General features: G+C 45.4%; 1 protein-coding gene across 1 annotated transcript in view; it reads left to right on the top strand.

Moving 5' to 3' along the window:
• The window catches only part of PKP4 (plakophilin 4), a 244266-nt gene extending 239092 nt beyond the window's left edge, over positions 1–5174 (top strand). The window contains exons 20-22 of the mRNA XM_081095905.1: positions 701–829; positions 2362–2435; positions 4174–5174. Of these exons, the coding sequence (XP_080952031.1) occupies positions 701–829; positions 2362–2435; positions 4174–4422 (452 nt within the window). The 3' untranslated portion in view covers positions 4423–5174. The remainder of the gene's footprint in view (positions 1–700; positions 830–2361; positions 2436–4173) is intronic.
• Positions 5175–27899: the final 22725 nt, after the last annotated feature.

Here is a 27899-nt window from a genome sequence, read left to right as displayed (position 1 = left end):
GTGACTCGTCTATAATTAACTCAGTGCAAGCAAGATGATTTCTTACTGAGAAAGGGAAAAAGATAAGCATTGCTATCCTTTTGTGCAAAAATGTTCAAAAGGAGACCCATGGATAGATATGCTATTAAACATTTGGCCCACCGTGAGCCTCTTGATAGCTGGGCTTGCTGAGTTTACATAGTTTCCCTGACAGCCAATCACCATAAAAAGAATGATAGATTTTATGGTCTGGCACTCTTACTCAAACACGTTTAGAGATGCAGATATTTTTGAAATAATTAGAAATCAAAATATTTACTTACTCAAGAGCTGTACATAAAGGATAATAGATGGGTGTTTTGCATGCAGCTGAGCTGGGCTTCTGCATTGCAAATGTAACTCTTGCATGGCTGGCTGGTCAGTTGTTCTCACCCAGTTTCCAAGACCCGATGGAGTCATCGCAGTCGCTGCCGGGCCCTGCGTGATCTGCGCTGCGCCTCTGACTGGGCGTTGACAGCCCTGCGCAGTCGCCGGCCCGCAGGTCGCCTCCCGGTGGCTCAGGGCTGACTGCTGTGCACTCACAGCCCCGCTAAGAGCTCATATTTAGCACCAGCTGCACGGCACTTCTAATTACTGACCTTTGTTTTTCCAGAGCCACTGACAGTCTGATTTCTTTCTCCTCCTCTTTCTCTCTCCCTCCTCCTTTTGCTTCTCCCTTCAGTCGGCAGCACCTCCTCCTCACCAGCACTGTTAGGAATCAGAGACCCTCGCTCTGAATACGATAGGACCCAGCCACCTATGCAGTATTACAATAGCCAAGGGGATGCCACACATAAAGGCCTGTACCCTGGTAAGATGCCAGTGGGGTGTGTGATAGAGTACCTCGAGAAGCTGTGTGTTCCCAGGCCCTCGGCCAGCGGCCTGGGCAGCCACCCATGCCTGCCCTGAGTCGGTCCCCCAGCAGCAAACCGTGTTCCCGTCTCTCCATTTCCTGCTTTGGGGGCTGATGCCTTTTCTGCTTGTTTTCAGTTAAATAAGCTGAGGTAGTCTGGTGACCACAGATAAAAAGCACACTGTACCCAGATGAGACGTGAGTTCTGGCTCACGCACCACGCAGTCCCTTTGTTCAGCCCCCTTCCTGCTCGCCAGCAGGTCAGAACCCTGAGCTCCGGGCCGCTGTGCTGGGCCACCTGTCCTAGACCGGCCTGAGAATGGAGAGCAGTCTCATTTTCATTTTCATGGAAAAGAGTTTGAATGAATAACAGTTTATAATGTGATTCTCCTCCGAGTGATTTTTTTTTAATAATAACAAAAATAAAAATTATTAGTATTACTATTATATGTCCTATTCCGAAAGCTGTGCTTACACTTGACTGAAAGGATGCCAGCCTGCAGAGATACCGGGATTTCATATCATCCCTGTGCTTGGCTATCTTGCATATTGTAACTATTTTAGAGGTTTCAAAAAAGGCAGTGTGAGCTACCAAAAAAAAAAAATATATACTCTTTTCTCAAAAGACCAATTTATTAAAAAGAAATAAATAAAAGCTGATGGCAACCTAACTGCTGGGGGAACAGTCTCTGTTGTGCTGTTGTCGTTAAAATTGTGATTTCACAGGACTGTTTGCTAATCGACTATTGTTACTATGGCAATTAATAGCTCAGAAAATTGCAGATGCTACATTTCCAGCATCCAGCTCTTTGCAAAGGAAATGCACATATAAACTGAAGTGCGCTGCTACTTCAGATTTGCAGCAGCCAGCTTTACTATACAGATGGCCTCCGTAGCATGCGCACCCTTCCGTATCTTCTTTGCTTGCTTCAATAAACTAATTTGCCTCAAGTATGTTTCATTTTTCTCATTAAAAAAAAAAAACACAAAAAAACTTTGCTAGCCTTAGCAATAATAGAAGAGTAACCTGTGACATCATTGGCATCAGAGTCTACTGTGGACTCTTAATGCAACTATCTGATTGCCAGGTTTTTTTTTTTTTATTTTAAAATGTGCTTAAATGTGGCAAACCCAAGAATATGCCTCCATGTAGTCAGACCGTTTAGAGCATGCCTGTGCCTGCTCTTTCCAGGTGCTGGGGGTTTTGAATCAAAGCTGTTCTGAAGGCATGGAGCTTGTGCTAATGTTTCCCTTCCCCCATCAGACCCATTGCTTTTTGGTAAAGCACTCATAAAGCCTGTTCATGAGTCCCTAGCAGCCCTGGGGTAGGAGCAGCCAGGCCAGACCCAGGAGCCCACTGTCCCAGCGTGTGCTGGCCCCGGGGAGGCAGCCTTGTCAGGGACACACCAGCCCCACTGCAGGGAGCCCACGCAGCCTAATGACCAGAGTGATGAGCACTAGTTTTAATTTCATAAAATATTTTCTTACAGGCTCCAGCAAACCTTCACCAATTTACATCAGTTCCTATTCCTCACCAGCAAGAGAACAAAATAGACGGCTACAGGTGAATTTGCAATATCAATCTTACAGAAGGCCGGTTAGCAGGCATCAGCACAGTAAGGGGGCCGCGCCGTTAACTTACCAGAGCTGGGCCAGCACGGCAGGGCCCGGGGAGCTCTCTCTGGGGACCTCCACTCCTCAGAAGCTCGTCGTCGTAGTTTAAGCAAATCCTGTGCACAGTAGCCTCATGTCTTGAGTATCCGAATCGGTGCTGCTGAAACCACCAGGCCCTGATGGGAACCTACTGTGAAGCCTTTGACTCATATTCTTTGCCCAACAATTTCCTTTCCCACATTTATTTTCCCTGTTGATCTCTAAAAGCTCTCCCATCCTCTGGGTGGGGAAAGGTTGGTAAGCACACTTCACTCTCTCATCTCATTGTTCTCTTGTGCACCTCATTTTCCATCTCCATGACTCCCTCCCCACGAGGCTTCCAGGGTTTGAAAACACTCGGGTTCGTGGCCAAGGCTCTGTTAGTCTCCGAGGTGAAGGTGGACCCCGCCCTGCTGCAGGGAGCCCCACTCTCCATCACACTGGGTGCCTGGTTGTCATGTTCAATCTCTGCTTTCACGGGGAGCCTGAAACTCGTTGGGGTTCTTCCTGATGCTGTCCACCTGGGTCATCTGGTCTCTCCTCCTGCCTTCCAGTAGCACCTGGGCAGCTGGGGTTCCCCAAGCAGGCCTGCACCCTGTCTTTCAGACGAGGGTTCTCCATTTCATCATCTTTTCTCTGGGGATGGAGGAAAAGGAACTTCCCAAGTTACTCAGAAGTTATGCTACAGTTTTTAAGTCAAGAGAAGTAGCCTCAGAATTAGAACTCTAGCTTAAATTAGACAGAGAATTTAGTTCTGAATTCCATATAATGTTGGACTGCATTTAGTTGCAGAATATGAGTTGATAATCCGTGTGGTAAATTTGTTACACTTTATTAAAGGGGGGGATTTGGGCATGGTCCAGAGGAAAGACAGACATAAGACATGACAGTTTTTCTCCAAACATCTTTGAAAAAAATAGTGTGAGATCAGAGATAAGACAACACAGAAGGAAATGGGAGATGCCCTGTGTGGATGCACATGTGTTCACCTTGCTTCTTCCTAGTTCGCTTCATGAGCCCTGGCCTAGGGAGGTCTTCCCTTTAGCATCGGATTTGTTCACGTATCTCTTGTAATTTTACTGCTCTCCTGTCTGGAGATTGCTTATTCTTTTAACAGTCTAGCAGTTTTTTAAGTGTAACTACACATTTCTCTAAAATTGAGGGATGGACTAAATTTTCATCTCTAAAGTGCATGTTTTAAATTAAAAAAAGGTTCTATAATTGTACTACTATCTGAAGCCAAAAAATCCACCCTCCAACTAAATTCATCGTGTGTTAATGGTTCCCCTGTGTCAGAGCAATCATCAGGCCATCCTTTGGCTGGGCATGTCCAGGTAATAGGCCCTCCACAGCGGAGCACAAACTGGGCCTCTGAGGAGGGAGGTAGCCTGGGACTATTTTGGCTCTTCAGCTTGTAGAGGCCTTGGTACGGGACTTGAGCAAACCGCACGCCCAACTGTCAACGTTGTTCACATCCTTCAAGTCCATTAGTAAACATACAGAGTGTACCAGAGACAACTTTGAACCTTAAGCTCACAAATACTTTATATTGTTTTCAAAATACGAAGCAGGAAGTGCACATTAATTTTCCTTAAACATGTATTTCCAAATATTGCTTTGATTTATTTGCTTTTTCGTTTTGTCAACAGCATCAACAGCTGTATTATAGTCAAGATGACTCCCACAGAAAGAACTTTGATGCATACAGATTGTATTTGCAGTCTCCTCATAGCTATGAAGATCCTTATTTTGATGATCGAGTTCACTTTCCAGCTTCTACTGATTATTCAACACAGTATGGACTGAAATCGACCACAAATTATGTAGACTTTTATTCCACTAAACGACCTTCTTATAGAGCAGAACAGTACCCAGGGTCCCCGGACTCATGGGTGTAGCATCAAGATGCTCAGAGAGGAACTCTTTCTTTCTAGCCTTGTTTGGATCGAAAAGAAAAGTCCGTTGTGCTGATGTGCTGATGAAATGTGAAAGTGACATGGAAGGAACGAGTGAAGAGCATTTATTTTCTTTTTTGAGGAATTATCAGGGAAGTGAGGAAACCTTTGAGAGAGAGAGAACTTTCTAAGCTCTATTTAGGTGTTAGATCTAATTACTTGTAGATTCCGTAGTCTGGTGAAGGTGTGGGCGATGTGATGAGAGATTTGAGAAATGGGTGAAATGAGATGGGGATGTGTAGGTCAAATAAAATTAAAGATGATTTTTTTAATGTGAATAAAGTTATGTTCTGATAGTTTGTACAGAAAAAAAAATAAAATGGATGCCCTTCATGTTTTATTGCTATTACTAAACATCGAGATTGTATGCTATTATGTCTTGTAAATTTCTTTTGTTGGTGTAAATATGGAAATGCCACATTGGTTAAGTGCCATCATTTGTAATGCAGTGTGTCATTTGAAAAGAGATTTGAAGAAACATGACAGCTTAAAAAACAAATGGGAAACCCAAGAAATTGTTAGCAATTAAAGACAAGCTACAGCGTTTGTTTTCAAAATGAATAGTGTACTTAGAAGCACAAAGTCCAGTCTGGTATAGCAGCGCCACGGCCATCCTTGCCTCTTTCCTAGGACACTTCACTGCCATTTTCTATGCACATGAAAGAAAATAAATGTGGAGATTTCATCCTTGGAAATTTGTTCCCTGTTCTTTTTTTCTTTTTTTTTTAATTTTCTGTGTGTAATACAGAAAAGCAGATTTATACATGCAAATCTAATTACATGTTGGAAACAGCTTAGATATAGCCAAGTATTTTAGACTTTTCCTAGTTTTGTGCAGTTAACAGACTTTGTGGGATAGACGCGACATCCAAGAAGGAAGCTGTGAGCTTTCCTCCTCGTTTTATCTACCTTAGTATTTTTATTTCTTGGGATCTAATGTGCCTTCCTGTTTTATCATGCAGGTTTTTTTTTTCAGGCTGCCGTGTGTATTAACACAACTTTTCACTTAAGTCTGATAGCCTGGCCGTAACTAAATTGTTAGACTTTTTTGCATCATTTTAAAGAATCAACTACATAAGAACGGTGGTTGGGCACTTACTGGTTGGCACCAATGTAGTAAACCTAAAATAATTATTTTGCTGAGTAATTCTGTGAGACACAATAATTCCTGGGTTAGAGACAGGCTGGGGAAAGCCCACATACATGATAGCAGGAGTCTCAAAAATACCAAGCAGCATTACTTATAAACTTTCTCCACCTGTGGAGACCAGCCCCAGGGGGCCCAAAGTCTGAGGCCTTTTCAACTCTTGCAGTTTTCACCCTGGATCTTCCTTGGAAAACAATCCATATGGCAAGTCAAATCCAGAGGTGTTGACGTATTTCAGTACATCCTGCAACGAGATACAAATCCTACATTAAAATGTGTGTGCTTATAAGTGTGAGGATATGGGACAAGACCCAAAAGAAAAGTGCTTTCTGCTGAACGGACTACAGCCCAAGATCAGGAACCAAAGTGAAATGGAAATCAAGTACAGGCAAGTTTGCCAGTGGGGGCCTTTCTGACATGCAGGCTTCTGAAAGGACACCAGAGCCAGTTCCCACTGTCAGACCGCCCAGCGCCCCTGGTCTCACATGCCTGGGACAGCTCAGAAAGCAGCCTCTAGAAGGCAGAGGCTGCCAGATTTCCCCAAGGATCCAGCATCTGGACTTGAGATGCCTGGTACCCAATTGAGCTTTGCATCACTGACTTCCCTAAACCTGATCCTTTGTGGATGGGTTCCAGGCCCTGACTCACGGACTCAGGAAGACGAGGGAAGCTGCAGCTGGCCTGAGCAGATTGACAATAACGGACTTGCTTTCAGTGACCTCCTGAGTCTGGGGTAGCTTAGTGGACCTAGGCCCTTCGCTCTCACAGGCAGCATTTCAAAAACTGATCCAGATTTGAGTTGCAAAGAACTCACTTGGGCCTCCAGCCAGACCTAATGGGGCAGGAAAGAGGTCTGCAGGTGATATCTGAGCAAATCAAATGCCCTCGACGGCTCCTCCCTTGTGACCAGAGAAAAGCAACTGCAGAAGGAGCCTGAAAGATAAAAAACTGTCCCATTGATCAAAAAACTGAGGCCACTCTTCCCTCTAAGCCTGCTGAAATGAAGCTTTTTGCTACTCACCAAGGAGCCTGCAGAATTCAGCCCGCAGGAAGAGGTCTGTGGTTGTACTCATCAGGAGTTAACACTGGCACCCCTCCTGGAGGTCAGGGCTGAGCTGAGCCCATGCTGGAGAGCCAGACCAGGGTGTCTTCACCCTACCGTGCGTTCGAGTCACCCGGGCAGTATTCACAGTGAGGAGGGGCCCACCCTGCCCAGTCAGAGCCACAGGCGGGAAGTCCAGGCTCAGGATTCTCGAGAAGCCCCCTGGGTGACTGCAATGCTGTCGAGGTAGAGCCACGTGGCCTCACACCATTCCCTCACTGCCTTCCTGCTCTATGACCTGAAAACTCAGTGGTTGGGGTTTGGGTGTGGAGTTTGCCTGGAAGGCAGTGATAGAGATTTGGAGTGTTACAATTGAGAGTTTAGTCTTGGAATGTCAGAGGTGACTTTTTAAAATATGTTTTTATTGAATTTAGAGAGAGCGAGGAATCAAAAGGGATATAGAGAGAAACATCGATAAGTGAGAAACATTGATCAGCTGCCTCCTGCACGCCTTTGCCCCTACTGGGGATTGAGCCCACAACCCAGGCATGTGCCCTGACCTGGAATGGAACCAATGACCTCATTCATGAATCGATGCTTAACCACTGAGCCACACTGGCTGGGCAGAGGTGATATTTTCTTGCTTGCCAGGGTATATATCTTTTGCCTGTTCATACCTTTTTAAAGTTGTGTCCTTTGAAGTCCTTGGGTGTTTCATGAGAGTCAGAAGTGATAACCTCACAGACCCATAACTTCCAGTCTTCAATCCCCGGTCGATGTTTGGTTGTCCACATGGTTGCTGATTCCTGCAGTGAAATACCAGTAGTTTATCAAGCACTCAATATGTGCTACAAGTATCACATACATTATCACTTAATCCTCATGTATAAAGTCTGTACTAATATCCCATTTGTTAGATTCTAAAGCAAACTTGGAGAGTAACTTGCTAAAGATGACCCAGTGAGTAAATGGCCAAGGCAGGGTTAGTTAGCACTACAGTCTAAACCACAATACCAGTGTTTGTAAAATTCATTCATTTGAGTTTCAACTGAAATAGTTCCTGAAACTTTTTCATCATTGTCTTAAATTTGCCAAATGAACCTCTATCACTACTATAAGAGAAAAATCTTTACTGTTTGTCATAAATATATGGTAACTATAAAAATGAACATTTATGGCCATGCAACACCAAAATTCATCTTTTCTACCACCTCTGGTGTTACATGAAACTCATTTTGGGCAAGAGGTCCAGATCATTTTGATATGTGTGATGATTAGGTTGATAACTCTCCTTAAAAGAACATTGTAAGCCATGTCTACATTCAAACAAAATCAGCCGTTAGGCAGCCCTCTCCTTTGGGGGCCTCAGCAGTACCTTTGGAGGAACACATCTAAATTCCCCTAGTTCCACGCTCAACCAGATGATAGGGGGAATTTGTAAACTAGGCTATTGCTTTTCACTTACTAGATATTTTTTGTTTATGACTATTATTTATAGCCAAAAACTGGAAAAAACCCATATTTCTAACAGAAGAACAGATAAATTGTGATATAGTCATGTAATAGCAATAAAAAAGAATCAGTCATAAATACAACATGGATGAAAACATTATCAAATAACATGGATCAAAAACATGTTGCTTGAAAGAAAACAGACCCAAAGGAGTATATACTGGATGATTCAAGAACAGGCAAAACTCATGATGGTGATAGAAGCCAGAACCACTGTTGCTGTGGGGTGGGCATTGATTAGAGAACTTTTGGAGATGATGGTATATCTTGACTGGGGTGACCCTTACACAGATATATACATTTATCAAAATGTGCACCTAAGACTGGTGCATTTCAACATACCAGGTAAAATTTACTCCAATAAAAAAAAATTTCAACACTTCAAAAGTCACTAAAAATTTTTTTTGATGGTTTCATTGTCTGAGACCTAATTTTATGACCTAGAATCAAAGCTGTGATTACTAGTCTCCCCTGGGTTGAAAACAAATCCAATTTATAAATTTCAAACCTTACAAAACATTCACTTAGAGTGGTTTCTCACACAGATTTTAGCACAAAATTCTTCATAGTTATATACACGTCTATTTAAAAGCTGACAGCTTACCAAAGTTAAATTTAAACAGAATCTTAGAAAATATATATTGGAAAAGCACATGGGAGTGTCCCCGAGCTATGATTGTACAGATTTACATGTGTGTTGACAGGAAAGTAAGTTGAGAAGTAAAAACTGGGGCTCATGTTTAAACATGTTGCCAAGTGAGAGAAGTGTGTCGCTCCTTTTACCGAATGACCCAAAGAGATGCGTAAACACACACCTCCGCACCCGGTGCAGAGGAGCGTGGAGGAAGGGCCCTTACAGCCAGTGAGGTTAGCAGAACAACAGTCAATGAAGTCAGGAAGCTAATGGGACTTCTTAATTCTACAAATGCAGGGCAGACTGAATTCAAGGAGGATCTCTGCTGTAGGTCAAGGAAATCCTTGCAGGAGAGGAAGTGAGTAGTCTGGCTCTTAGTGAGTGTCCAACTGGGAAGGGAGTTGGACGAGAGAGCAAAGGTTGCAGACCATGTTGGCATATCGGAGGGCAGTTTCTCCGTGACAGACAGCTGCCCTTTGCTGATCTCAGAGGCTGGCCTGAACCTCAGAGATGTTGTGCAGCCTGGGCTGCCACCCACAGACAGTAACACTTCTCAGCCAGTGCTTGTCAGTCCTGCCTCCCAGAAGATCTTGGCTTTTGTCTCCAGGGGCACTCACCCTCGGGATAGCAGTTTGCTGTTACTCGAGTGATGCTTGACTCTCTATCTTTATGAATCCACTTATTTAGGACAATCCTGCAGACACAAAAAAGGAAATTATTAGCAGGCAAATTATCACTTGGATTTTATCTGTTTTGGTGCCACTCCCTGTTTGTATGTCAGCAGCTTCACTGGAAGCAGCTGGCACGTCCCCTAAGTGGCTGTTTGTGCCTATCGCTGTTGCCTAATTCTAACTTGAAATCACTAAAAAGCATTTTGTGCTGTTATAATCGTTTGCATGGGCCATAACTAGCACTTTCATTATTAAAGCCCCATTCAATGGTTGGGGGAATTTTGATAAAGACTTCCTGATGTGATGAGCTATTTCACCCTCCACTCACATCCCCTGATCACAGACCTGACCAATGCATTGTCTTGTAACATAAAATTAGATACAACTTGTGCTGGGTCAAAAGTGTAATTCTGAGTTCAAGTGGGAGCATATCCAATTATTCCTTCAGAAATCCCTATAACTTTTTTCTGTTTTTGTTTTTGTTAATCTTCACCCAAGAATATTTTTCCATTGATTTTTAGGGAGAGTGGGAGAGAGAGAGACAGACAGAGAGAAACATCAATGAGAGAGAAACATCAATGTGAGAGAGACACATCGATTGGTGGCCTCCTGCACATGCCCCAACCAGGGCCTGGGCCAGGGAGGAGCTTGCAACCAAGGTACGTGCCCTTGACTGGAATCGAACCCAGGACCCTTTGTTCCAAGGGCAATGCTCTATCCACTGAGCCAAACCAGTGAGGGCCCTTTAACTTTTCATTTACTCCCCAAAGACAACACCCCGGAAATTTGCCTTTATTTGCTGGTGATGAAATGTAACATATTTGGCACCAATGCCTTGATGAGCTGCCATCCACTGAGTGCTAATCTAATAAAATGACTCATGTCAGAGAAAATGATACCCCTCTAGGGTCTCTCTTCAGTGTTCTTCAGAGTCAGGGGCCATTCCAGCTCAATCTAGGAAGCTGTCTTTCCTTTCCAGGTGTGAGAATGTGTGCAGGGAGGTGAGCCTGGCTTCCTGGGGACTGGAGGAAAGGGTTCAATGCTGATGGGCTCCAGGTTGGAAATTACCATATGGGAGGGGTGGGGGGGAGGGGAGCAGATCTGGCATTTATAGAAATGGTTGTACTATGAAGAATGCATTCCAGCCTCCACAAAACTAGTTCATAAAGACAAACCAGTAAGCACATTCTATAGCTGTATAATTTAAATATTTACATGTCCACCAACATCACTACAATCATGGATGGCCTCAGTGACCAGAACTCTCCTCTCCTTTTCTCTAAATTGTGGTCAAAAGATAATGGTGTGTTTATTTAGTTTGCAAATAATTAGGTGCCTCTTTTTCATTTTTATTGCATATATCCTCTTGTTTAGTGACTTTTTTGATAATACTTCTATGAAGAAAAGATATCAGAGGAAAGGTGAAGTGGTATTGAAACTCACCAAGCCAGCCACCATATAACATCTTGATTGGAGCAAAGCTGGTCTAATAGTACCTATAACTACTAATATTGTCCTCCAAGGGCACATCACTGGGTTCTAGCAATGATGTATTGTTACTGAGGAATTATATTTGGCTGATAAAATTCCTCAATGATGTAGCTTCAACAAGATGAGTTATAGAGATTTTGTTTTCTCCCTCACATTTTAAAATGAACTGAAAAAGACAGACCAATGCTAGTTTGATGGTTCTATAATATCCTCATGGATCCAGATTCCACCCTAATCTTTGGGCATGGACCTCATCCTCATGGCTTCCCAGATGGCTACTGGAGCTCCAGCCATCACATCCTTGTTCCTCAGCAGAGAGAAAAGAGTTGGAAAAGTGGAACCTGCCAACTGAATCAGCTTTTTAAAAGAGTTCTTTTGGAATCCTTGCCTATACAGCTTCTTGGAAAAGTAATTTTTATCTGGGCCCATTGACACCTCTGCTCAGGTAGAGGTTCTGTTAAAAAGGCAGATGAGCCCTAGCTAGTTTGGCTCACTGGATAGAACATCGGCCTAGGGACTAAAGGGTCCCAGGTTCGATTCCGGTCAAGGGCATGTACCTTGGTTGCAGGCACATCCCCAGTAGGGGGTGTGCAGGAGGCAGCTGATCGATGTTTCTAACTCTCTATCCCTCTCCCTTCCTCTCTGTAAAAAATCAATAAAATTATTTTTTTTAAAAAAAAAAGGCAGATGAGGGGATGGATAAGGGGAAGGCATGTCGGTCTCTGCCCAGGATACAGATGATGCTATGAGGTGATCCCTACAATTCCACTACTGGGGTTTCTATTAATGCAGGCTCCACGCCAGAGAGTTGTGTTGTATTAACTCCACGCCTGGGCAGAAGCCACAGTAGCCATCCCTCCCTATGAAAGATAACCAAAGCTGAATGGAATTTCTTAAACTCAGGTTGTCCCAGGGGCTGGACTCCCCTGCAGATCAGGTTCAATGTACTGCTCTATCTCACAGCTGAGAGGATGACAATGGGTAGCCAGTTACCATCAGCAATCTGGGGTCAGAACCCCCGGCCTCCTGGTGGCTTCCAATCTTTAAGGGGCAGAGCCATGGGAGTCCACAGATGCTCCTCAGGAGTCCAGGGGAGGGAGTCCAGGCCCTTTACCAACTGCACCAAGAACAGCCCACCATGAACAGCTTTCGACATCACATGTCCATGCAATATTATTTTAGCAAAGTTTCTATAACTAAAAACAAAAGTCATGCTAGCCAGGTTGTGGCCAAGGACTGCCCCTGACTGTCAAGCCTGCTGGAGTCACAGTAGCCGCAGTATCCTTCAGCCACCCAAGCAAGGGTCGCTTCCACTCACTGTGCATCTGGGGAGCACCCCCAAGAGAGGCGTGGGGAACCCGGAAGACTGCTGAAGCTGCCACCACTCCAAGCACTCGCAGCCCCTCTGAGCTCGTCTGAGCAGGCAGCAACCTTCAAGTCTGGGTTCAGCTGTCAAGGAAAGCCTCTTAGAGCGACAAGGACTCAGTTTAATTCTAAGCAAAGGCACCAAGAAACAAATGAGAATGGCAGGGGGGGCTAAGGAAAAAAACAGTTCAACCCAAGTACAGGAAGAGGTCAAGAGGGAGAGGCAATGAGTTTCTCTGACTGGTTTTGGGTGAGGACGAACCTCCTCGTGCCAACTAACCATTTGCTGAGTGTTTACTAGGGTATTAGGTGCCAAGGACTGTGCCGAGTGCTCTACTCACATTACCTCACTGAATTTTCACCACGGTCCTAACTCAGTGTACAAGAGAAGAGGAAATTGTCCTCAGAAACGCGGAGAGCAAGTGGCCCAAGGTCACATGGATCAGAGATTGTGACCCGATCTGTTGGACTCCAGAGCCCCCAGCAGCACTCCTGGTCTCCCTGAGGAAGCCGTGGCCTCCAGCCTTCACATAAGCTATGTTCATGCCAAGTAAGCCCATGTGACAACCCCTCTCCCAGCCAGGAATCTCCCTCCAGCATCCTACCAGCTTCCTGCCAAATTAGGCTCCAACAATGCAAACTAGTTTTAATGTTTGCCTTTGCAAAGGTACCTAGGAAAATACTTTATTGGCTTACATCAAAGTTAATTTTTTTAAAGGAAACTGTGAAGTGTCCTGCTGGGAAACTAAGCTGAGTCCTAGGGGATCTGCAGCAAAAGAGCTCACGGCATCAACTGAGCCCAAGAGAGCACCTTCCGCGGCTGGGGCCAGCCCGCGGCCACCAGTTCAGCCAGGGGGAGGGTTGGAGGCCTGGGCAGGAGGAGGGCAGGGCAGTTCAGCCTGGGAAGGGGCTGGAAGCCCCAAAGGAGGGAAGGGCCCCCCCCCTACCCTAGCTTTGGTGGAGAAAGACCGTACCCCAAACGATGCATGGCTCCCTCACAGCCCTGCAAGTCTATAAAAAGTCTATAGACACTCGGAAGGTGCCGAACGATACCTTTTATCTTTCTCTGCACTCTACACTCTCCCTTTACTCCTCATTCCCCTTTGGAGGGCAGAGGAGGGACCATCTGATGAGACAAGGAAAAAGAAGGTGTAAGCTCAGCTGCCTGTGACAGCCAGGACGCCTGGCCTCTGCTCTGAGCTCGGGGCCCTCGGGTCCTGGTTACGTGAGTTCAGTTCATCCAGGTTCAAGCCATAGGCCCCAATTCACAATTGAGAAGGGGGGTGGGGGGTGGGGGGTGGGGGGGGATCCGGGTATTTCAATACATACAGGATCCGGGTATTTTGATACAATAAGTATACTCATTGGTTTGATACAATGAGTATCGCTCATTGGTCTGGCCTCAGGGAGGAGAGGAGGGTGCGGGCACGGGCTGCTTTCTTACACTCGGAGACCAAACCGAGCCTCCAGATGAAAAGCAGGCCCTGCCTGGAGATGGGTGAGAAGAGGGCTTGTGTTCAGGGCCTGAGTTAACAGAGCCCTTCAGCCTGTGTCCCGCCCACTGACCTGGGCGCAGTAACGGGGAACAAAGCTTGCGGTGAGCTCGGCAGAGCCAGAGCGGGCTGAGCCTGAGCTGGAAGCGCACTTCCCACTCCTCGCTCCCGTCCCCACGTCGTCGGGTGTCAGTCAGTCGGGTCCCCACGTGTGGTGTCAGTCAGTCGCGTCCGCGTCCACCGGGCAGGTCCGAGCTAACTGCCTCTCCCAGTTCCCGGCGGAGGGGACACTAGACAAGGCGCGAGTGGAGGGCTTCCCCGGGTGAAACGTGGCAGGAGAAATAATAACGCCACAACATTTAATCCGTGTTCCAGGCACGGAGCGAAGCCTTTCACGTGGATTATTTCACTGGGAGGTTGTGAGGAAGGCGTCACTCCATTTCACAGGTGAGGAAGCCCAGGGACAGGGCTGTATCAGCCTCCACCTCCCCTAATGAATGGCAGGTCTCACCCCTGGATTAGCAACTGCCCTTGGGGGGGCGGGGGGCGGGGGCGAGAGCTCCGCCCAGCAGCCAGGTGCTCAGGGGAGGTGAGCATGGTCATCCCCTTCTTTCTGGGCCAAGGTGGACATTCCATCCCAACTTCTGTCCTCTGACTGGGTGGGTAAGCAGGTAGGACCTGCCCTGGACTTCCCACCTCTCACTGACCACTGTGCCCTTCTAGGGGGCTCTGCTCTCCGGTCCCCACTGCCCATGTTCCCCACTAACTCTGGAAAGCCTCCATTTCTGCTTCCCCCCACCCTCCCCAGCACCCCAGGCCTGCCCTAGGCTTCCAAATCACCTCTCTGTCATCGTCATCCTCCCCACCCCAAGTCAGTTCACTCTGGTTGGGCTGCATGCTCCCCAGCCTACACCACCCCCAACCAAAGCCACAGCTGCACACCTGGGGGTACGCATGCAGCCAGCCCTAGCTCTCCTCAGGATACTGGGCAGCTCTCCGCACTCAGGGGACCACTTCATCCTTCACTGAGTGAAGCAGTTTGCCGTGTGCCGTGGAAGACTAGTGCTATCAGTTCTCCCTGAGAAGAGTTTCATGGGCAGATAAATCTGGAAAATACAGTGGCGTGTGTCTTTCATAGAGGTTCACAATCCCTTTAGTGCTAGTTGAAAGGTTGAAGTTGGTGCTACGTGGGCAGGCTAAATAGCCACATGGCGATTAAAGAAAATTGAATTTAAGGAAAAGGGGATGGGAGATGGGGAAATCCAAAGAGAAGGGGTACACAGGGGAAAGGGGGCCTTGGAGACAGGTTCAGGGGGTTAGCCCAGCCCAGCTGCTGCTGCCCAGTGCTCCCCTGGTTGCTGTCTCGTGGGGTCCCTTAGAGGATAGGAATAGATGCCTGGGGGGGGGGGGGATGGCACAGGTGTGCTCCTTGGAGGGAGAGCGGGCACTGGGTCCTTTGTCCTGAGTGGACTGATCTCTCTCTTGCAGGTGGAAATCTGAGGGGAGGCCTCAGGAGAGGGCCATAGTAGAATAGTCACCAGCTCCCCAGGTGTGCTCTTTCAGAGCCGTGGCCTCCACTGATTGGCCGGTGCCAAGGCAGGGGGTCATTAGTCAGTGTAGCCGGACCTGAGGCAGCCCCGGCATCACTTGTCTGGTTGTGCTGCTTTTCTGGGCCTGGAGCTGGAATAGAACTCAGGCCTAGATGTTATCTTTAGGGAGGAAAAGCTCAGGGGTCTAAACTGCGTGACCAGCGATATGAAAGATCCAGGGTCCAACACGCATGGCCAGTGTGACACGCGAGGGGAGCATATGTTGTCCTAGGAGTGAGTCTTGTTCTCCCAGTTTTGCCCCTTGCTGGGCAGCCAGGGCTTCCTGCCCTGCTGAGTTTCTGTACTTGCCCACCATCCTTGCGCTGGGGGCCTAACAGTCATGTTGAAGGCGCTGAGACCTGCAGTAAATACTGGATCAGAAGTCCAGTATTTCTCAAGTTTCTTTGGCCAAGATCTATCTCTTTCTGGGAGGGAGGGGGAGGGGGCACTTCTTTTAGAAACAGTGTTCGGCAGAACTTGCTTTGTTTAATACAGTGGTTCCCAATATGGGGCACATGCCCCACAGGCGGACAATTTGATTTTTAAGGGGGGCAATTTGAGAATGGGTTATTAACAGTGATTTTTTTTTTTTTTGCATTTCTTATGGTTCTAGGGGCCTCATATACAGCATATAAATATATATTGTGACATTTATGTATTTCAGTTCTCTAGTATATGTTTTGAAACTTTATTTGCTATTTTTTCATATCACTTCATATTATTTTTTTTAACCATTTCTTAGTTAAGGATTTCTAAGTTAAGGATTTCTTCCTCAGTACTTCAACTGTCCTTTTGTTCTTTTATGTTTCTCTTTCATGGATGCCATGTCCTTTGGAAGCTTATTTAGACCAAGTTAATGGCCTTTTAGGCTTCCTCCATGTAAATAGTTTACTTTTTGAATAATAAGAATTACATGTCACGGGGGGGGGGGGGGGGGCGGGGGACGGGGGAGGGGGCGGCGGGCATTAGGATTTTAGAGATGCTTAGGTGGGGCATGGCCAAAAAGAGGTTGGGAACCACTGGTTTAATATGACAGTAGATCAAAGTGCTTTTCTTCATTTGTAGATAAAGATTCTGTTTTTCTTTCAGTCTATACTTTTAAAATTAAAAAATACCTTCTTAGATTGTAAGGTCTCCTTAAATTCAAGATAGGCTGATTAAAACCTGGACTCATCTATTTATTCTGAAGAGGTAGGGAGCAGGCATACAGTGTGGCCCAGAGGCCCTGACGCTAAATGATGTTGGAGCATTCTGTTCCCTCAGTATCTTCAGTGGTTCCCAAACTTTTTGGTCTCAGGACCCCTTTATATTCTTAAAGAATATTGAGAACCCCAGAGAACTTTTGTTTGTGTGGGTTATGGCTATTGATATTTAGGAAACTAAAATTAAAACTCAGACATTTTAAAAACTTTAATAACTAATTAAAAAATAAACCTATTGCACGCTAATTATATACATTTTAGGAAAAATAACTATCATTTTCCAAAACAAAACAAAAAATCAGTAAGAACAATGGTATTGTTTTACATTTTTACAAATCTCTTTAATGCCTGGCTTAATAGAAGCCCGCTGGATTCTCATACCTGCTTCTAATTCAGTCTGTTCCGGTATCATGTCATGTGGTCGGCATAATGTGCCACTCTACACTCGTGAGAGAATAAGAATGAGGAGAGAAATTACATTTCACCATTGTTATAACAGTCCTTGCGGACCCACTGAAAACGTTACCAGGCTCCAGGGTCCCCATGCCACACTTGGAGAACCACCACTTCAGATGACCAGTCCAGGCCCTTCTTACTCGGCACACAGGGGTGGAAGGATGGATGGGTCTCCCTGCTCCTGGGGTGAACACACCCTGTTAGGGAGCCCTGGTTTCTGGGGGGGCGGGGCTACCTCAAGGTCAGCTCCAGCCATCAACCAGGATTGCCCCGTCGGGCAGGTGCTTGTTTCTCCTCTCAGCCCACCACTTCTCACCATGGTTACTGGAGCCCAGTGGAGCAGGGGGTCAGTTTGCATGTTCTTGATTCAGAGGTTTTTAAAGAGCTTTGATGTATAGAATTTCATTAAAGCCATATTGGCCCCAAGGTAGCCATTGTCCAAACACAGATATTGCCTTCATTTATAAGCTGCCTAATTCCTGCAAAAATTGACTTAATCTTTATCTACAGTCCTTGCCCTGTTCTCCTGAAGGGTTTGAGTGGGCCCATGGTGTGTCTGAGCCAAGAAGAGCTATCTTTTATTCGTCTTCACACATGGAGCATGAAACGCTGTTTCATCTTGGCCCTGGGGAGCTTTGAAGCTCAGACACAAAGGGAACAGGGGAAAGGAAGGCACCAGTTCTGGTAGATCTGAGCACCGAGATGGCGTGCTGCCCCTGCAGGAGTCCCTCCCTTGAGCTAAGCCTCTAAGACCATGTGAGAGATGGATCTAGATGAGTAGGACCTGATTGGGTCCCTGTTCTATAACATCCCCAGGTGAACAATCAGACGCAGCTAACAACTTTTCTGTCTTGGGCCAAAATGAGACAAAATGAAATCCTGAGAATCCTGCTTTGTACTATGGCAGTAGCTACACCCCTGTTCCTTCTGTAAGAACCTGTGTTTATGAGACTCAAGAAGTTTTGGTTTTGGAGTTGGGTGGCTAGGACATAGTCCTGGGTCACCCATGAATTAACTAGCAGGGTGACCTTGGGCAAAACACATGGCCTATCTGAGTCTTAGTTTCGTCATCCGTAAAATGGGTTGTTTGGGGATTTGCTGAAATTGTGCATGTAAGCACATAGCACAATGCCTGGCCTACAGTTAGCACTCAATAAATGCTAGTCATTAATTTCACTGTAGCTCACCTTCTAACGTGATTAGAAACACCAAAGTGCAGGCCCACCTCTGACACCTGCAGAGCACAGAGAAATATAACTGGGAGCCTGCATACCAGGTAGATATATAGACATGTAAAAGATCTAAATTTCTTAATAAAATGTTTCATATCTTTATCTTGACAAGTATTTCTTCATAAAAAAAAAAAAAATTTAAACTTGCCTTAAGGCAGTGGTTCTCAACCTTCCTAATGCCGCGACCCTTTAATACAGTTTCTCATGTTGTGGTGACCCCCAATTTCATTGTTACAAATTGAACATAATTAAAGCATAGTGATTAATCACAAAACAATATGGAATTATATATGTGTTTTCCGAAGGTCTTAGGCGACCCCTATGAAAGGATCGTTCGACCCCCAAAGGGGTCGCGACCCACAGGTTGAGAACTGCTGCCTTAAGGTATGGTTTTTATATGACTAAAAGTTTGCAAAAATGTCAAATCTGACTGAATTTAAATATAGTGCATACATCTGGGGGCCAGATGATTTGAATAAGTAGTAAGTATAAACATAAATTCTTATTATAAATAACTCTTTCATATAATACTTTCTTGCCTTCATTTTAGCAAAATCAAAAAATGATGCAGTCAATACTTACAGATTTTGTACACGTGAAGGTAGAATTCCAGGTTCCCCACTCATCTCCATTAATACCAGGGCTGAGGGGGCTCCTGGTTACTTCCATGTGGGAGATCTGGCTCCCAACATGATCTTCACTGACACTGCCATGGGGATGGCCTTGTTGCCTCTGGGAAATGGTGAAGCTCCTCAGTCTCCATTGGGTTTTCCATGACCCCAGCCAGGGATGGAGGCGGAGGAGATATATCATTATTCTTGGATGGGGGTGGAAGTCCAAGCTCCTTGTGTGGTTTCCATGAACACCGTGTGGAGGGGGTGCATCGTGTCAGCCAGCAGGGTGGACGTCTGGGCTTTTCACGTGGCTTCTGATTCCACTTTGGTGGCAGGGTTGGGGCTCTCGCCTCCTGAGGGTGGAAGTCTAGACTCCCTATTTGACCTTTGCTAGTGGTGGTGAAAGTAGGGGCCACAGTTTTTTCTGTGGTGTCTGGTGGGAGTGGAGTTTTCATTGTCCCAACTTTTTCTATCTGGTTAGACCCTTTCCTGGTCCTTTGGCTAAAGGAAACGCACTTTTGTGGGAGATTTTTTTGGTCTTCTGTGCTTGTTGCTATTTCCAGTTTCTTCATTTCTGAACCTTGGATATATGAGGCAACAAGAAAACCAGGAGAGTGTGTTATTCCCCAGGTACAAGTTCCCTAGCCAGTTGGCCTTCTTTTCTTCACCTTTCAAATTCTTCTTATGATTTCTTTACACGTCATGTCCGTGGTTTTCAGTTGTTGTGTGTGGGAAGACTGGGGAAAAGTATGCCCACTCCATCTTCCCAGGATGCAGTTTGAGAGGATTGTTTTTAGCAGTGGATTCTTTTTAATGAAGCTAATATCAAGAACAGCATAACCTTCTTTAGTAAAAAATTCAATGAACTATAGATATTTTTGTATAGCCAAAGGCATAAGATTGAATAGCAGCATTTACCACCCTGTTCTGAGACTCAGTAACATTGTACTATTAAAAAAAATATATTCCCCTGTGATCAAAATCATTGGGTAAAGGCTGCATTTTGTGTCCCTCCCTTTGGGATTGGCAATGCAATTTGCATATTAAAGGCTCCGAGAATATCTGCAAAATAAAGAATGCTATTACTTTTTTTAATCCAGTGATGGCCAAATTAACTTGAGCATGAAACATGTTTTCCCAGAACATCTAATAATATCCTGTAATAGTGTCCGCTTTGGAAATATTGAGCCACACCTACAATCCAGGGGAGTTATCTCAGGACACAGGCTCTTCAAGGGAGGGGACTGGCATCTTACTGTGCGAACTCTCCTCGCAGGTCTCGGGAGGGGTAGACAATCTGTCTTGATGGAACATACACAGGAGAGGGGGGGGCATAGTAATCCTTTGCATTTTCCCAACTCTAGTCACCTCTGTACTTTTACTTCCTTTTGCTTATTTTTATCTATACACTACCTCTGCAAGGTAAGAAGGGAAAGTATTACTACCCCCATTTTGAAGGTGACAAACAGACGCCCAAACAAATGAAGTATGTTCCTAGAAGATCCAGATCTAGATCTGTAGCCTGTGGACTACAAAGGGCCTTCATAATTACTAAGTCTTTGCAAGTCCTGGCTGGAGCCCTGTCCTGCCAGACAGAGGTGTGGCCTGGCCTCCTGGGCCTGCCCTCCAGAATTCTGTGCCCTAAATCCTAGCTGGGCCTCCCTTGCAGAAGCCCATCCATGGCTCTAGAACCTCATTCCCTGCTCATTGCCCCACACAGGGCGCTGCCAGGATGGCCTTCCTGCTTTCCAGAAACCTTTGTTCCATGGAAAACAAGTGCTGTTTTCCAGAACAAACCCTCTGGGGAGGGAAGGGGAAGCTAGAATCCTAAATACAGGATGAGGATCAAAATTACTCCCTGACCCACATTTCCCCTTTAGCCACCACAGCCCTCTGTGTGACTGGAGACAGGAAGTGGCCAGGACTCCAGAAAGCATTGTTACCGTGAAGAAATGTCCCCAGTAAACATAACATCCAAGGGGCATCACAATAGTGACTTGTCTGCCACATTGCCTTCAGGGAATCGGGAGGAAATGACCACTCTCTTACTTTGAAGACAGTTCAGCGTGAGGACAAAATCACCTGATAAAGTGAGACACTGGATGATGCTGTAAAACCTCATGTGTCCCAGGGAAGAGCACCTGTCTGAAGCCTCCTGGTGATGTCACAGTCCCCCTTTTCTCTGCAAATGGTCCAAAAGGGGGGCAGTTCTTTAGTGGGAGAAGCGGTGAGAGAGAGAGAGAGAGAGAGAGAGAGAGAGAGAGAGAGAGAGAGCAAAGGATTTTGTGGTTGACATCACTTGTCTGACTGGCCTGGCCAGAGAATGGAACTTACTGTTGCCTGCAGTTAGTTCTTCCTCCCTACTTAGCGATGTTTGCTACTGCGGAGATTAACTAAGGCATTAAATTTTTAAATAGTTCCCCTGCTGATCAGACCCAGCTGCTGCAATGGCCACAGGCTTCCTATGTCTTAGGTCAGTGGTTCTCAACCTTCCTAATGCCGCGACCCTTTAATACAGTTCCTCATGTTGTGGTGACCCCCCAACCACAAAATTATTTTCGTTGCTACTTCATAACTGTAATTTTGCTACTGTTATGAATCGTAATGGAAATATCTGATATGCAGGATGTGTTTTCAGGGGTCGCGACCCACAGGTTGAGAACCGCTGCCTTGGTCACTGATGGCTGCTGTTAAAATCCAGCTATCACCTGTCAGGGGGAGATAGTGTCCGGGGTTTAGTCTTTAGATTGGATGAGTTTTTCTAGCTTGACCAGATAGTCCTCAGGAATCAGATGGGGACACAAAGCAGATTTAATTGGGAGGGAGCTCAGAAAAACATGGAGCATGTTCAAATGGTAGGCCCAAGAGGGGCCCAGAAAAGCCACTGTGGTCAGTCTGGGGCCAGCAGGAGCCCCAGATGCTTGAAGCGGTCGCCACAGCGGTGAGGGGGAGGGAGGGATGTAAAAAGTCAGGTGGAAGAGCACCGCGAACGCACTTCAAACCCCACAGCTCCAGGGGCCCTGGCATACAGCCCGCAGGTGGAGCTGAGGAAGGAGCCAGGACAGTCCAGACAGCGGGTTTTCCCCCAGATTCCTCATCGCCACCGGACTGTGTGGCCGGGGGCAGTTGCTTCACCCTCAAGACAACTTCCCTCTTGGGCTAGATCAGCTCTAAAGTCACATTTAGCATGAACAGTCCATGATTTTTAAAGAATATTTTGGGATATTTTTATTTTCCTCTTTTTCTCCAGATTTGCATTTTTATTACTACGTATTCACCAAAACAAATTACCCAAGTGTATAAAGTAAAAAGCACAAGACCCCACCCACCTCCCCTGTCCCACTTCCCCAAGGCCCTTGCCCCCGGGATTTCATTTCGACAGGATTAGAGCAGGGCATTTAAGACCACGGAACGACCATGGGTTCCAGAACCACATGGTCTGATTCAAATCCATTCCCTGTTCCTTCTCGGCTCTGGGGCTTGAACACAGCTGTCCTCTCCTGCTGTTTTCCCTCATCTGTAAAGCTAGGACAATAATAGTATACATGCTACTACGAATTAACACATGTAAACACAACAATGCCTGGAACATGGTGTCAATATGGCCGAGCTGTTGTACTGCAGCAGACCTCCACTTACTATTATAATAGGGGAACATTAATACAGCAGGCCTGAGTGCCGCCTGCAAGGAGCCAGCCCAGGCAAATGCCAGGGCCCACTCTGTGTCTGTTCCATGCCCCCTGTGTGTGCGTTTTATAGAGAGAAAGAGATGCTGGGTAGAGAAGTTACTGGTACAGCACACCATGTGACATCACAGTATGCAATCCCTTTAGCCGAAGGAGTCCTCAGAAGGAAAGTGGACAAGCCAGTTAAAAAGAAGCCTCTGAAAATGACATTGCAGAAAAAGCAACAGAGGGAAAAACTAAATTTCTTATTAATAATGTGGGGGTTTTTGCATGTGCTTGTCATTCACTCATTTATTGAGCAAACATTTATTAAATGCTTTCTCTTTTATAGTTTGAAAAATTTTATTGAAACACACAAATGACATTGTATTATATTATTCATGATATATATTATATATATGATCCAGCCACTTGCTTTTTTTTTCACTTATGTTCTATAGCAATTCACAGAAGCATGTTTTGTGTGTGTGTGTTTTTAAACAGATGCAAGGGAACCCAATGTGTGGAAATTAAAGTTATTTAACCAGGTCTCTGCTAATGAACTTTACTTTGTACAGTGTTTCTGTATATAATATACAAATAATATTATAGAACTAGATAATAATATAATATCCTAGAATTAGAATTGCTTGGCCAAAGGGTATGCACATTTTAATATTTGAAATATTGCCAAGTTGCCCTCCAGAGAGATTATCCCAGAGAAGACTCAACTAGCATTATGTGGATTATGGATATTTTCATTATTTTTTACTTTTCAATTACAATTGACATGTAATATTATATTAGTTTCATGTGCATAACCCAATGATTATACATTATATAACTTACTAAGTAATCATCCTGTACCCAAGTCTTGTACCCATCTGACACCATACATGGTTATTACAATACTAGAGGCTTGGTGCATGGATTCGTGCACTGATGGGGTCCCTAGGCCTGGCCTGCACCCTCTCACAATCTGGGACCCTTCAGGGGATCTTGGACTGCTGGTTTTGGCCCGATCCCCGCAGGCCAGGCTGAGGCCAAGGGACCCCATCGGTGCATGAATCCATGCACCAGGCCTCTAGTATGCATATAAGATCTTTGATTAATCTCTTCCCACCCTCCCCCCTTTCCTCGGAGATTCATCAGTCTGTTCCATGTTTCCATGCCTGTGCGTTGAGCATCTGCCCCTTGGTGGTCAATGCACGTCATAGCTACCAGTCGAACAGTAGAACAGTCACTTAGGTTTATACATATATAGATTGTTGACTATATCCCTTACGCTACACTTTACATCCCTGTCACTATTCTGTAACTACCAATTTGTACTTCTTAATCCCTTCACCTTTTCACCCATCTCCCTAACTCTCTTCCAATCTGGCAACAATCAAAATGTTCTCTGTATCTATGAATCTGTTTTTGTTCTATTTGTTTATTTTAGATTCAGTTGTTGATAGATATATATTTATTGTCATTAAGAAAAAAAATGATGTGTCTTGGTATAGGCCTCTTTGGGTTCATCTTGTTTGGGACCCTGAGCTTCCTGAACTTGTATGTCTACTTCTTTCACAGGGTTAGGGAAGTTTTCTGTCTTTTTTCACTTAGGTTTTCAATTCCTTGCGCTCTTTCTTCTACTTCTGGCACTCCCATAATGCAAATGTTGGTACACTTGAAGTTGTCCCAAAGACTCCTAATACTATCCTCATTTTCTTGGATTCTTTTTTTTTTTTTTTGGTGTTCTGATTGGGTGTTTTCTGCTTCCTTATCTTCCAAATATCCATTTTGATCCTCTGCTTCATCTACTCCACTATTGATTCACTGTAATGTATTCTTCACTTCAGTTAATGTACTCTTCATTTCTGACTGGTTCTTTTTTGTTTTCTAGTTCTGTTTTTTATGTTTCCTGTCTCTTTGTTGAAGTCCTCACCAACTTCATCTACTCTTCCCCTAAGTTTACTGTGCATCCTTATAACCAGTGTTTTGAACTCTGCATCCAGTAGATTGTTTGTCTCCAGTTTTAGTTCTTTTTTTGGAGTTTTGTTCTGTTTTTTCATTTGAGACATGTTTCTTTGTCTCCTCATTTTGGTAGCCTTCCTGCGTTTGTTTTTATGTAATAGGTAGGGATGCTACATCTCCCAGGCTTACTAGAGTGGCCTTATATAGTAGGTGTCCTATAGGGTGCCTACTATATAAGGCACAGCCTCCCTGTTCACCCGAGCTGGGCACTCTAGGTAAGCCCCACACCACCCTGTGTGGTCTGTGTACACCCTCCTACCGTAGTTGAGCTTTGATTGCTGTTGGCACATCAATGGGAGGGATTTACTCCCAGGCCAACCAGCTGCAAGGATTGGCTGCTACCACTGTGGATAATCAGCTATGTAGGGGCCCACCCCATAGAGCAGGACTTCCTTCAGTGGAGCTCGGATGCCTGCTGAGTTCACCCCTTGAATATGTCAACTGTGGAGGTGGTTAGGTGGTGTGTCGACATGGTCTGAAGCTGTTCACCAGGTGTTCTGGCTTTGGGGCCTCACAGGAGGTACAGGCCAAGGTCAGCTGCCACTTGTGTTCTTCCTGGGGCCACCCAGCATGAACTACAAATGGTCACTACTTGTGCTTACCTTGGAGGTGCCCAGAAGAGGCCAAGTGGTGAACCAAGGCTGTTGCTGCTATTGCCTGGCCTGGGGCCATTTAGTGAGAGGTATAGGGCAGGTGGAGACTAGATGCTGCTTGTTTGAGGGATTTTAGGAAAGTCTGAAGCATGAACCAAAACACCATTTCTATGGAAAAGCCACTGGAAACAGATTGGGTGGGCCCACAAATTGGGTGGAATGGGGTTTCAAGGAATTTCCAGGGCACGGTGAACAGTGATAGCCAGGTTAATGGAGACTCAGATATACCACCCACCTCCCAGCTCTGTGGAGAGAGGGTTCATCAAAGGACTAATAGCCTCTGCCAGCTCTTCTGTATGTCCCTCCTGTTCTTCCCTGTATGTCCCTGGTGCCTTTTGAGCTTCTACCCTAGTGCTGGAGCTCACAGCAAGTGAGTCTGAGTAAGTCCATGTGTGGGTCCTTTAAGAGGAACGCTTGGGACTCCAGCAGCCTCTGTATCACTCAGCCATAAGTTATATGGGACTATAGCCAGAAGTTATGGGGACTTCTCTTCCAGGCCCTGGAACCCTGGGCTATGGGACATAGTATGGGGCTGGAATCCGTTGCTCCTCAGGGGTAACCTCTGCAGCCGAGATATCCCTCCTGATTTTTATCCACCACACATGGGTGTGGGACTAGCCTGGTCCATGTTTCCACCCTCCTACCAGTCTCCATGTGGCTTCTTCTTTATATCCTTAGTTGTAGGACTTCAGTTCAGTTAGATTTCAAGTAGTTCTGAATGATGGTTGATCTGTAGTTTAGTTGTAATTTTTATGTGAAATAATGTGTGTGTTTTAAAAACTCTATTCCATGCAGAAATTCCCAACCAGGCATTGCCTGGAGTTGAATACTCTGCAGCAGAGAAATGCAGACCTGCTTCTTGATGCAGAGAGCAAACAACTCTCCACCTCCATACTCCTCCAGCCCCTTCATCTCTGCCTCTCTATGGTTATGTCCTGCCTTCTTCAACCTCCCTGAAAAATGAGCTTAAGACTTTTCCAGGCTCTGCAGCAGGTCCCTGGCCTGAATGATGCTGTCTGGCTTATCCACCTCATCATCATGACAGCTCCTCCCTGGGCTGATTTGGTGGCCTGTGACCTCAGGCTCCCAGTCTACCCCATCAGCCAGGCCCCACTGAGGCTTTCCCTCCTGCCCCTGAGTGCCAGCTGCCCCTTCCTCTGATTCTTTAAGTCTTATACATGTTATAAAGGGGCATCAGAACTGGCATTTTTCATAATTGTTACATAAGAGCTCATTATCCTTATCTCTAAAATGGGCTAATAATGTAATCCTCCTAGACCTGCAGCAGGACTAAATGAGGTGATAATGGAGATAAAATGTCCATTATTAAGCCTGGCATATAGATGATGCTCAATACAAATTTGTCCCCTTGTCACTTCCTATTACAATTATATGTCTGTCAACCCCACTAGAGTGTGAGCTCCTTACAGGTAAGAACTATGTCTTATTCTTCTCTATATTTCTCATTCTCTGTGGCTCCAGTCTCCAGAACAGTGATAGTATATAGTAGGTCTCCAGTGGATAGGTTATTTATTGCCATAATAATGCCACACAGCAAACTAAACTTAAACAATTATTATTTCGCATATGACTCAACAATTGGGCTGTTGAAGCCAGGTTCAGCTGAGTGGCTCTTCTGGTTTGGGTTGCAGGTCATGTAGGCTCTGACCTGAGGGCAGGGGAGTCGGGGGCAAGGTGAGGGACCATGTGGCTCTCATCCAGCAGCGGCAGAACCTGGGCCTGATCACATGGTAGCTGGCAGGGTTCTCAGAGTGGACAATGAAAGGCCTCTATAGGACCAGACTTGAAACTCGCATGTTGTCACTTCCACAACATTTTATTGGCCAAAGCACGACCCAAGCCAGCTCAGGCTCAAAGGATAGCAAAGTAGACTCCATCCTTCCATCTCTTAATAAGAAAAAACTATATAATTTTAAAGGGCATGGATTCAGAGAGAAGTGGAGTGTTATCACCATTTTTGCAATTTACCACACCCAGATTTTTTAATGAAAAAAGGTTAGTTGGGCAGGAAAAAGTGAATCAGAAAGGCAATAAGAAGAAAAGTCCAATTTATGTCTGCACAGTCATGGGCAAGGACACAAATTCTAGGTTGCTCAATACTAGCAAGATGAAAATGACCTCTCAAACCATTAAGAAGTTGAGCATTCTCTAAGGTACAGCAAAGAGAACCTGTGCCAATTGGGAGATAAATCAAGAAACTCCTCTCCTGGTGTCTTGGGAAGGCAGATGAGCCTGGATTTATTGAGGACACTCAGCCCCTGGACAGCAGTGTGATTACAGACTCCGGCGTCATTAATCAGCAATCACTGACGACCGAGGGAGTCTATAAACCTCTAGGTCTCTCTGTTCCAAAATTGATTAGACTTAAAAACAATTATTTAAATTCCACATACTTGAGCACTTGGCTTAGGAGGAAAAAGACAAAGTATCTAAAAGAGAAGTTGGTGTTTTGTTTTTTTTTTAATTAATATCCACCTCTCAAACATCTTTTATTAGCCTTTCAGTAATTTGATGAAATGTCTGTTACACACACACTCACACACGCACAAAACTTCTATCAGAGAAACTTTCACCAATGCCAGAGACAATGGATCAGGAAAGTCCCTGTTCCACC

Source organism: Myotis nattereri, assembly GCF_964212035.1.
Source record: "Myotis nattereri genome assembly, chromosome: 7".
Taxonomy (NCBI): domain Eukaryota; kingdom Metazoa; phylum Chordata; class Mammalia; order Chiroptera; family Vespertilionidae; genus Myotis; species Myotis nattereri.
Note: the sequence above shows the minus strand (reverse complement) of the source record. Positions and strands in the feature narration are given on the sequence as shown.